The sequence below is a fragment of the Oryx dammah genome, unplaced genomic scaffold, assembly GCF_014754425.2.
Source record: "Oryx dammah isolate SB20612 unplaced genomic scaffold, SCBI_Odam_1.1 HiC_scaffold_28, whole genome shotgun sequence".
Classification (NCBI taxonomy): Eukaryota; Metazoa; Chordata; class Mammalia; order Artiodactyla; family Bovidae; genus Oryx; species Oryx dammah.
In genome coordinates, this window is record NW_024070212.1 from 38,877,688 (window position 1) to 38,890,483 (window position 12,796).

Consider the following 12,796-nt stretch of genomic DNA (forward strand, 5'->3'; position numbering starts at 1 on the left):
AATTTCATGGCTGCAGTCACCATCTGCAGTGATTTTGGAGCCCAAAAAGATAAAGTCTGACACTGTTTCCCCTGTTTCCCTATCTATTTCCCATGAAGTGATGGGACCAGATGCCATGATCTTCATTTTCTGAATGTTGAGCTTTAAGCCAACTTTTTCACTTTCCTCTTTCACTTTCATCAAGAGGCTCTTTAGTTCCTCTTCACTTTCTGCCATAAGGGTGGTGTCATCTGTGTATCTGAGGTGATTGATATCTCTCCCAGCAATCTTGATTCCAGCCTGTGCTTCTTCCAGCCCAGCGTTTCTCATGATGTACTCTGCATCTGTCACTCCTTCCACCTATTCCCCTTCTATTTGCCATGTGATAATGGGGCTGAATGACATGATCTTAGTTTCTTATATTTAGTCTGAAGTTGACTCTTTCACCCTCCTCCTTCACCCTCATCAAGAGGCTCTTTAGTTTCTCTACACTTTCTGCTATTAGAGTGGTATCATCTGCATATCTGAGGTTATTGATGTTTCTCCTGGTTCCAGCTTGTGACATCCAGCCTGGCATTTCTCATGATGTTCTCAGCATATAGGTTTAAAAAACAGGGTTATAGCAGACAGCCCTGTCGTACTCCTTTCTCAATCTTGAACCAATCAGTTGTTCCATACATGGTTCTAACTGTTGCTTCTTGACCCACATACAGGTTTCTGAGGAGCTGGTAAAATGGTCTGCTATTCCCATCTCTCTAAGAGCTTTCCACATGATCCACATAGTCAAAGGCTTGATCATAGTTGAAGAAACAGAGATAGATGTTTTTCTGAAGTTCCTTTGCTTTCTCTATAATCCAGCAAAATTTCACAATTTTATCTCTCATTCCTCTTCCTTTTCTAAACACAGCTTGGACATCTGGAAGTTCTTGGTTCATATACTGCTGAAGCCTAGATACAGGATTTTAAGCATGACCTCACTAGCATGGGAGATGTGTGCAATTATTCAATGGTTAGCACATTCTTTGGTGCTACCCTTGTTGGGAACTGGGATGAGGATTGACCTTTTCTAGTCCTGTGGCCACTGCTGGATCTTCCAGATTTGCTGACTTAATGGCATCCTCCTTTAGGAATTTGAATAGTTCTGCTGGAATTTCATCGCATGCACTAGCTTTATTAATAGCAATGCTTCTTAAGGCCCTCTAGACTTCATACTCCAGAATGTCTGGTTCTGGATGACTAACCACGCCGTCATAATAATTCAGTTCATTAAGATTTTTCAAATACAGTTCATCTGTGTATTCTTTCCATCTCTTCTTGATCTCTTCAACATCTACTAGGTCTCTATCATTTTTATCGCTTATTGTGTCCATGTTTGGGCAGAATGCTCCCTTGATGTTTCCAGTTTTCCTGAAGAGATATCTAGTCTTTCCCCTTTTGTTCTTTTCTTCCAGTTTTATGCACTGTTCATTGAAGAAGGCCTTCTTGTCTCTTCTAGCTATTCTTTGAAACTGCATTTAATTGGATATACCTTTCCCTCTCTTGCCTGCTTTTCATTTGTCTTCATTCTTCTGCTATTTGTAAAGCCTCCTCAGATAAACACTTTGCCTCTTGCTTTCTTTTTCTTTGGTATGGTTTTGTTCACCACCTCCTGTACAATATTAAAGACTGCTGTCCATAGTTCTTCAGGTGCAGTGTTATCTATGTTTAGTCCATTGAATCTATTCATTACCTCTACTGGGAATTCATACAAGATTTGATTCAAGTCCTATCTGGCTGGCTTAGTGTTTTTCCCAGTCTTCTTTAGGTTAAGCCTGAATTTTACTATGAGAAGCTGATGATCTGAGCCACAGTCAGCTCCGGGTCTTATTTTTGCTGTCTGTATACAGTTTCTCCATCTTCAGCTACAAAGAAATGAAATCAATTTGATTTCAATATTGACCATTTGATGATGTCCATCTTAAAGCCATCTCTTGTTTAGCCTTTGCCCTTCTTTATTTTCATATCAAACTTAAGTGGTCTCTAAAGTGCTTTTTTTCTGTGTGTTTTCTATATGATTACAGTATTAGAGGGCTTTTGGAAATAGTTGATTTATTTAAAATATTAGCACTGAAGGTGCTTTAGATCAGAGATTTTAATCTGGACCACTCATCATATCTTAGATCGACTCATCATAACCATATTATGTTTGCAATAAATTGCACTTGAGGCATGTGCTTATTAAATTTTCTATAATAATATCATCCCTGCGCTGGAGTCTTACAGGAAGAATTTGCTTTTAAGGAAAGTTGGTGTATCTGAATTCACTATGTTGAGACACAGGTAAAATATAGGATCTGGTTCACTGTCCTTCTTGTGGTAGGAAGAGAGCTATCATTAAGCATAACCTGCTTCTTTTTCTGCTTAGAACATATCCAGCTCTTGAGTTCGAAGACAGTCTCTTTCTATCAAAAGGAGAAAGAACATGAAAGAAATGTGTTTTATTTATTTTGCATCTATGGTACATATTTTATTTTAGATTTGTGTTCTGTTTATTCTGGCTCAAGAGCCTTGTCTTTCAAAACTTGGTGAATAATGTTTTTAATCAGATTGTGCAACCCAGAGTTAAATCTCACAGTTAAATATAATTTAAGAAATGTCATATATTTTTAATTCCCAATAACATTTTTATCATAAGTTATTGTTGCCTGTACTTTTATTATATTTGGGATAAAATATTTTATAACATTAAGTTAATTAACCAAACTGGATGACCACTATATTGCTCTTCTGACATGCAATAACTTAAATATACTTTTATGTCCTGTGATTTAATTTATGCTCTCAGAATTTCCTTCACTCATATTAATTGCTTTACAGAAAACAAATGATATTGTCTAACTCTGTGAGCTAAAAAAGAAATAGCAAGACACAAAACAAATATTCAGTTCAGTTCAGTTCAGTTGCTCAGTCGTGTCCGACTCTTTGCGACCCCATGAATCTCAGCACACCAGGCCTCCCTGTCCATTACCAACTCCCGGAGTTCACTCAGGCTCACGTCCATCGAGTCGGTGATGCCATCCAGCCATCTCATCCTCGGTCGTCCCCTTCTCCTCCTTCCCCCAATCCCTCCCAGCATCAGAGTCTTTTCCAATGAGTCAACTCTTCGCATGAGGTGGCCAGAGTACTGGAGTTTCAGCTTTAGCATCATTCCTTCAAAAGAAATCCCAGGGTTGATCTCCTTTAGGATGGACTGGTTGGATCTCCTTGCAGTCCAAGGGACTCTCAAGAGTCTTCTCCAACACCACAGTTCAAAAGCATCAATTCTTTGGCACTCTGCCTTCTAAACAGTCTAACTCTCACATCCATACATGACCACAGGAAAAACCATAGCCTTGACTAGACGGACCTTAGTCTGCAAAGTAAACAAATATTAGTTAAAGGCAAAGACTTTGAAAATATGGCTAAAGATCTGGATTCATTTATATTGCAACTCTGTGATATATTAGCATTGGTTAATTACTCAAAATCTTAGATGATGAAATTTCATGAAATTGCTTGAGAATTAAGATGGATAGTATACATATAAATATATATCATATATATCATATTTTGCTTAATATAGCACATAGGAGCACAACAAATTTTAACTATTTTATTAAACTCCCAAAGTATGGCATTCATTCATTTAGATGCATTGCCATTTCTTTAAGGAAATAACAAGAAGTTAAAAAAGCAGACAAAATACTGTACTGTCATAGGGCTTCCATTTTAAAAGAAATGGATTGATTTTAACTTGATTTAAAAAAATCCTATAGTACTTTTAGTATTTCTAATCTACACTTAAATATATAGCAACAACAACAACCAAAAAAAACATAGTATTATACACAAGGTCATTGTAATAGAAATATCATGTCTGCTGGAAATAATAATTATAGAAATAGTTTTGCCTTTGTATCTACATTTTGTTTTGAACAAATAAGTATATTGTACTGAGAACAAAAAATGATTTAAGTGAAAGGTAAAACACTGTCATAAAAGAATCAGGATTTTATAGCAGTTATTTTATAATATTAGATTACTTGACTGTATATGACTTTGCACATTGGTGAAGAGTATTGAAACCTTTAAATCCTATAAAAATGAGATGCAATTAAATTCAGTTATAAAGTCCAGATTATTTATAGGTTATTTTTTGTTGTTGTTGTTCCATAGTGATTTAAATGAGGCTTCCTTGTTAAACTCTGTACTATCCATATACATGAATACAATGCTTTTCTTAAATACTGTTTGAGAATGGAAAACTCCGTTTACATCCAGCATCTAGACTTGCTGATGTATCCTTGCTCTTTTAATTGTTTCTAAATTGCAACTAATCATGAGCAAGCAGAAATGGCTTGAGCTCTAAAGACTTGATAAAGTTAATTATTCTAAGTAGAAAGCCAGTTTTTCTCCCAGTGAAGGGTCTGCTTGCAATAATCATTCTTTTAACTTGTTCCAACCTAACCAGTGATCAAATTAAATGATATCTGAAATCCTTTGTGATTAAACAGATTAATGTATTGAATAAATAGTTACTTTGTTATTATTTGTTATTTGTGTATTAGATTATGTCCTTTCTACATCAAAATAGTATACTTCTATGTCTTATGAGTAACATAATCTATAACATATTTCTTATGTTAATTATTACTGATGTTTAATCAATGTTACTGTGTAGTTATTTGAACTGGCACTTTTTAAAAAATTATTTTGTTGAAATATAGCTGATTTACAATGTTGTGTTAATTTCTGCTGTACAACAAAGTGATTCAGTTACACACACATATATATTCTTTGTCATGTTTTTTTCCATTATAGTTTATCAAGGGATATTGAGTATCAGTTCAGTTCAGTCACTCAGTCATGTCCAGCTCTTTGTGACCCCATGGACTGCAGCATGCCAGGCTTCCCTGTCCATCACCAGCTCCTGGAGCTTGCTCAAACTCATGTCCATTGAGTTGGTGATGCCATCCAACCATCTCATCCTCTGTCATCCCCTTCTCTTCCCTCCTTCAATCTTTCCCAGCATCAAGGTCTTTCTCAGTGAGTCAATTCTTCACATCAGGTGGCCAAAGTATTGGAGTTTGGCTTCAGCATCAGTCCTTCCAATGAATATTCAGGACTAATTTCCTGTAAGATGGACTGGTTTGATCTTGCCATCCAAGGGATTCTCAAGAGTCTTCTCCCACATCACTTTTCAAAAGCATTAGTTCTTCAGTGCTCAACTTTCTTTATAGTCCAACTTGTGGCTCAGCTGGGAAAGAATCCGCTTGCAATGTGGGAGACCTCGGTTTGATCCGTGGGTTGGGAAGATTCCCTGGAGAAGAGAAAGGCTGCCCACTCCAGTGTTCTGGTCTGGAGAATTCCATGGACTATATAATCGCAAAGAGTCAGACACAACTGAGTGACTTTCACTTTCATATTGAGTATAGTTCCCCGTGAACAGGAACTTATTAGTGTCATTATGGAAATATACAGTATTTGCTTTTTCAGTGATGTAAATCCATGTATATCAATGAATATAATGATTGCATATGGGCCTATATTGTTTTTCTTTTTCCTCTGTGCATGCATGTGTGCTAAGTTGCTTCACTCATGTCTGACTCTGCGATCCTATGGATTGTAGCCCTCCAAGCTCCTCTGCCCATGGGATTCTCCAGGCAACAATTCTGGAGTGGGTTGCTATCTCCTTCTCCAAGGAATCTTCCCAATCCAGGGATGGAAACTGTCTCTCACATCTCCTGCATTGGCAGGCAGATTCTTTACCACTAGCGTCACCTGGGATACTCTTTTAGTCTATAAGTAGCAATTTATTATGGTTTGCAAAAATTACATTAATTAGCAACTAATTTAACTGCTAATTTAAAAAGACACACAGGATTAAAAGCTAGATAAAAAAATAATGTGTCTTTGACATATGTTAAATTTGATTTTCATCTATCTTTATATACCATTTTTTTCTATAAAAACATGTTAAAAAGTATTTAGATGTGTGCAATTTATAGATAAAGATTGGTGACTCAAGTTAAGAATCTTATTAGCAGTATATTCCTATGTACAAAGTCAGACTTTAATTTTTTTTTTAAGAAAATATTCTTTTTTTCTATTCGATTAGGGTCCACAAGGAAAACCAGGGCTTGCAGGACTTCCTGGTGCTGATGGGCCTCCTGTAAGTAGCAGTTACCTGGTCATTAAACTTTCCATATTTCATTTTCATACATAGATTTTACATGTGTTTTAGAAGTGATTGTATGAATTCAGTAATAAAAGCAAATTGAGCCAGTAATTAAACACTGATCTCTCTAAAATTCTATCTAATCATGTAGTTTCCATACTGCAAAATCTTTAAAGAGCTCCGGTGGTCTTAGGACCACTCTCTGCCAGAATCTCATATTTTCCTACCTCTCACTTTTCTCTTAGTAGGCTCTACATTTTCTATTGCTATACATTTTGTTATGTCCTTTTCTTTTCATAGAAAATACTTTTCTATCTTCTCTTCCTTTTCAAAGAACATGTTTCTTGAGAGTCCAGGTGATATTCCTCATCTTTTGTAAGTTTCCTCAGACACCTTACATGAAAATTCATCTGTGTTCAGGGATTCCTTACTTTTCTACAAATATAGCAATGTTTATTATATCTTATCATATAGCAATAAATTATGTAATCATGTAATATTCATGGTTGTTATTTGAAAACCTTTGTTATTTATGCTTCTTTTTTTTCTCTTGAAACTGCTTACTCAGAACTAAGCTATAAAAATTTTCATCCTGTTATTGCTTGTTTTCATTGAGTAGATTTGTTGTGGAGCTGTGCATTTTTGTTTACCAACTCTCAGTAACTTGATTAAAAACACCATTGGTGTTTATGACGTTGCTGTGTTTTAAATGTCCCATTGATGTTCTTAGTTGCCTTGTAAAGATGTGAGTATAATTATTTAATCAATATGCAAATAGAAGTTAGACTAAAACACTTTTATTTAAGACTAATTGAGACTGGGGTCAAACTGTTCATGAATAATATGCATGTTTTATGTGCTTTTCCCAAACTCTCTCTCAAGTTCATTATGTCATTAGTGAAATTTGCCCTTATGAAATTATGAATTATGAAATATAAACATGTTTCTTTCCAAATGCTAGTTTCCAATATTATTTAAAATTATATAGAGTGATGGAAAATATTTAATATATTTTGAAACATAAAGAGTAAAACCTCAACATATGGAAAAAAGGAAACAATTTCATATTATATATTACCATTAATATTGCATCTCATCAGTATATATTTTTGACAAATGTAGGGTCATCCTGGAAAAGAAGGCCAGTCTGGAGAAAAAGGTTCTCTGGTATGTCACAAAGTATTATTTAAATGTTCTGTCACCTTATTTCCCAGAGAAAATGCCTTGCTTTGGTCATTTCTATGAGATACATATTTTTATATATATATTTCTTTGATCATTTAGGGGTGTGAATATTAGAAAATAAGTAGTCAAAAATAGTTACTCTCCACCTGTAATATGTATTTACTTTCAAAGAATGTTTGCTAGCATTTAGGTATAAATCATGTCTCTAAAGTAACTTTTAATTTAGGGAATAAAAAAAGATATATCTTAGATAACTTTTAATTCTGTATTGGCAATTTGATCAATTAGATCAGTTAGACTGTCATTCTCGGTTAAAAAAAAATTACCATGATCAAAAATACATTCACATTCTACATATGTAGTATATGTGGAATACATGATCATAAATAATAATAATGAAATTGGACAAGCACTACTGAATATTATTAAAATGTTTATATCAGTTGAATTTGATCTATATTTATTACTTTCTGATAATCTTTACATAAGATGGAAATTGAAAGAGAAACAGTTATCAAAATATCTAAATAAAATATCAAAATTAAAGCTTATTCAACCTTAATACTACTTTTGGATTACAGTAGCAGGGTAAGATCATTTTTATTTAGAGTTGTTAATTTTAGGTTCTTATTAAAATAATCAGCATTACTATTGTATATTATATATTATTTCCTTTAGATAGAGTAATGAAATTAAGCCAGTTGTGGAATATATATAATTTTGATCATTTTCTTTGTGTAAATGCTGTAAACTTAATGCCATTTTTTGGTTAGAAATTATTTATCCTTTTGGTTAATCTATAGCTGTTTTTTATAGACATGAGGACATCAGATTTTTTTTCAATCTTAGAAGTTATTAATTATTAATATATGATTATTTATATTGCTTCATATATTTATGACATTTATCTTACTTTAACATGAATATATGATATGTTTGTTTATCATATCTGATTTTAGATATAAATAAGCTACCAAATAAATTTTTACCAAAAGTGGAAAAATATCATCTTCTTACAGATTATTTGGTAAAACTGTAGTATGTGAGTGAGGGACACTTTCAGTGCATTATGTATTTAAATTGTATTGGGTCTTTTACAGGGCCCTCCTGGTCCACAGGGTCCCATTGGCTACCCTGGTCCCCGAGGAGTAAAGGTAAATAATATTATATTTTCCACATTATTTAATTTCAATGTAAAATATTATAGTCATTTAATTCTTCTAATTTATTCCATAGGGAGCAGATGGTGTCAGAGGTCTCAAGGGCTCTAAAGGTGAAAAGGTAAAACATAATTTATTTAGGTGATTTTAATTGCTATTGTATAAAAAATTAAATTTATTCAACAGATATTTCATTTCTCAAATATATTGAATGATTACTTATGTAGCACACAATGCAAGTCTAATAATTTTGTACTCTGTGTCCTGGAAACTTTAAAAGAAAAGTTTTATATCCTTGGATGAGGATGAAATTATAGAAGAAAAACAAAGGTATATCATATATAAAATTAATTCTACTAAAGTTTTTTTTTTTACATGTCTTTAACTTTTCTAAATTATAAGATTGACCATATGATTGTATTTGTTAAGACTGGATTGGATCTAGCTATATGCATAACAGAGGAATATATATTTATTCCCTTTTTTCTCTACTAAAATTTTCATTCTTCATAAATTGAAATAAAGTACAAAATAGAAATTAACTGTTGGAAGAAGAAGTCTTTGTGTGTGATAATGCATGCATAGCAAAAGCTTAAATGAGAAGGAAATAAAGGGTAAAACCAGATAAATGTGAATGAAAGAATATGCAGTCTTTTAAAGGATGCTTATACTTTAATTTGATGAAGAAAACAAAATTGAGATTTTTTTTCATTAAATGGGCTCCCTGGTGGGAAAATGTTTAAGATAAATGTAGATCTCCCACATCCTCAATGATTATGTTGAAATGGAATGACACTACTCAGAACTGGTACTGCACTAATTCTTACTATATTGCATTTTATAACACAAAGTGCAAAGTGTTAAGGGAATTTCATGAGAAATATATGGAATATACATTTTTATTTCAAAGATAACTGTTTATTCCTACAGTCATAATATTATTAAAAGCACCTTGAATGGATTTGATATCAGTCAGGAATAAATGACAAGAAGGGATGTATTTATTATATATGTTATATTTTATTTTCTGAAAAGAATAAATAGGTAACATACTGAGGCATTGTCAAAGTATGCGACTATATTGTCAAGTCTAGTGTGTGAAAATATGTCATGTGTTTTAAATTAACTCAGCTACTTTGATTAGAATCCTAATTCATCTTTATCATCTCAGTTGAACTTCAGGGTATAGTGTCTTACTGAGCTGACAGCAGAGTGATGGCTTAGACAATGTTGAACTTGCAATTATTTGCAAGTAGCCTAGGCAAAAAAAATATATATATATATATATATATATATATATATATAGTCTCAGTTTAGAACTTAGAATCTCAGTTTTTGTTGGTAATACATTTAAATATCAATTCAATTTTTTTTCTCTGGAATTAGTACCCACCAAGAATTTTTAGGGAAGGCAGTATTTATATGAAAGGCATATAATTGGAGTGGGAAAGTTGTGAACTTTTTGGTAGGAGGGGTAGTGGCAAATGCAAAGGAAAAGAAAATTATAGATGATGAGATATTTGTGAGAAGAAACATAGGGGGAAAATGTATATTGGTTTTATGTAGGACAAATTTGATATTATTGGTTATTTTGAGTGGCATATGGTTTCAGAAGAAACAAGTAGATATATAAAGAAAGAATTAATATTTTTAACTGGGAATTAAACATTCTGATTTCTGATTATAGCACTCATAGCAAAGTTGTAAAGCTAACTTGTAAAGTTAGGTTGCTTACTTTCCCTGAGCCTTATTTTAAGTCTGTAAAATGAGGACCTCATCCTAAAAAATCTCTAAGATATTTTTCAATTGTACCTTTCATTCCATATCATATATTAACCTAGTAATATATTGTTTACCTAGATTTAGAGAAATTTTGTATAAATTTTAATGGAAACTTTTTATAACAAGAATTCTTCCTATTTTCAAACTTTGTAAAGAACTATGAAATCCTAGTTAGTTTTAATGTACACTATTTGTTTTTCTGAATATATATTATAATCAACCATTTATCTCAAAAGAGATGAGGAAGGAAATTGAAACTATTTTCTTTTTACAAATAGCAGTATTAATTAACAGCTGAATTACCAAGTTAGTGCCCTAACTAGAATAAAATTCTCCGCTGTTTAGACTCAGATTTATTCCTCAGAACTTAAGCAACATAACTTAGTCAACCAAGTGGCACAGGTGAATTCCTTTTTCACCTGTTTTCTAAAAGCTGTTTCCTCCAGTCTAAGTTCAATGCATGAAACAGGGCACTCAAAGCCAGTGAACTGGGACAACCCTGAGGAATGAGATGGGGAGAGAGGTGGGAGGTGGGTTCAGGATGGAAGACACATGTATACCCAGGGTTAATTCATGTCAATGTATGGCAAAAAACGCTACAATATTGTAAAGTAATTAGCGTCCAATTAAAATAAATGAATTAATTAAAAAATACTAACTAAGATTTGATAATTTAAGGACTGGAAAGCTTAGTAGCTTGAAAGTGCCATTTATTTTAAAAATGTCACTTATTGTAAGGATGTTCTTACTAACTTACTATCTAATTTATTTTTAAAATTATGAATGTATTGAAAACAAAGTTTTGATAGCAGTAGCCTCTACTTCACTATATATTCTCTTAAACTATCTCTCCTTGAAAAAAATTTTAAAAACTATTACTTATTTTAGACATAGAGTGCAGTATTTTTTTAAACTGAACTTGGCAACTGTGTAATTACCTTTCTCTCTAGGGATCAGGTAATGAAGACACCAGTCAATAGGAATTTAAGTGGTCATTTTCAGCTTTTAAGCCTCTGCTATTGCCCAGCTGCATTCAAGGCACTGTATCAAATTTGATTCCTTTTCCAGGTCTTGGCTTCCCAGGTGGCACTAGTGGTAAAGAAGCTGCCTGCTGATGCAGGAGACATAACAGATGCCAGTTGGATCCCTGGGTCAGGAAGATCCCCTAGAGAAGGGAATGGCAACCTACTCCAGTATTCTTGCCTGGAGAATCCATAGACAGAGGAGCCTGGAGGGCAATAGTCCATGGGGTCGCAAAGGGACACAATTGAAGCAACTTAGCCTTTAGTGCTTCCGGGTCTAAGTCTCATAGATCCTTACTAACCTTATATCTTCTGGACCTTAGCGTACATTACCAAAGTCACACTGAGGCAAGGATGATTCCAAATTTACATTTAATAAATATCTGTTATATATCATGATTTTGAGGGTTAGAATATAGTAGGCATTGGAGAGCTAGAGGTTAATTAGGCATGATTCTTGTATCCCATGGACAGAGAAGCCTGGTAGGCTACAGTCCATGGGGTGACAGAGTCGGACACGACTGAGCGACTTCACTTTCACTTGTTTTTCAGCATTTAGTAAAAAGAAAGAGACCTGTGATTATTCCCTGTTTCTCAGACAGGATGTAATGTTATATTAACAAATGATGAGTGTGGCACATAGGACGAAGAGGTTAATTTTAACAGGCAAAGAATGAGGTCATGGAATACCTCATGGCAATGAAAGTGTTAGTCCCTGGGCTCTGTTCTGACTCTTTGCAACCCCACGGACTGTAGCCCACCAGGATCCTCTGACCATGGAATTTTCTAGGCAAGAATCACTGGAGTGAGTTGCCATTCCCTTCTCCAGGGGACCTTCCTGACCCAGGGATCAAAGCCCGGTCTCCTACATTGCAGGCAGATTCTTTACCACTTCGTAGCAGAATCATGAGCTAAATCCTAAAAGATGATGAAAACCTCACCAAGTAGACAGAGAAAGTAAAAGATTTGCAGATGGATGTGTATGTGGAACTGGTTAACCAATGCAAGAATTACAAATGGAAATACAGGAAATTCAGCTTTTCTAAAATTCAGTTCCACTGTGTTGGATGGAAGTAGAAGGGATATTTAAACCAAAGATAAAACTATAGAGGCGAACAAAGCCTCAATCATGAGGGAGATGGCAGCTTATGGTCATCATTAGCACACTGGAATCATTGATTCAAAAAACTGATATGATCAGTTTTGTGTTTTGTAAAGGTCATTTCCACAGCAGGATGTGGAAGGGTAGGTAGTAATCTTCCTAGCTTTGTTCTCATACTTGGCCTGATAGGCCTTTTTCTCAAACTCTGCAAGTCATCCATTCTCCAACGACAAATTAAGGTACCAGCTGCTCTGTGAATTCTCCAAGTACCCTTCTCTCCTCAGCACCACTACTGGTACCAGCGCAGTACATCACTATCATTATCCTCATGTCTTTCATCTCTAAACACCCATTCTACTCCATCTGAGCC

At 34.1% G+C, this 12,796-nt stretch overlaps 1 protein-coding gene across 4 annotated transcripts in view; it reads left to right on the forward strand.

The window, feature by feature from the left end:
• Positions 1 to 12,796, forward strand: part of COL11A1 (collagen type XI alpha 1 chain) — a 223,231-nt gene that overhangs the window by 107,234 nt on the left and 103,201 nt on the right. For all 4 annotated transcript variants that reach the window (XM_040232197.1, XM_040232199.1, XM_040232200.1 and 1 more), the window contains 4 exons: positions 6,116 to 6,169; positions 7,298 to 7,342; positions 8,461 to 8,514; positions 8,597 to 8,641. In XM_040232197.1, the coding sequence (XP_040088131.1) occupies positions 6,116 to 6,169; positions 7,298 to 7,342; positions 8,461 to 8,514; positions 8,597 to 8,641 (198 nt within the window). The remainder of the gene's footprint in view (positions 1 to 6,115; positions 6,170 to 7,297; positions 7,343 to 8,460; positions 8,515 to 8,596; positions 8,642 to 12,796) is intronic.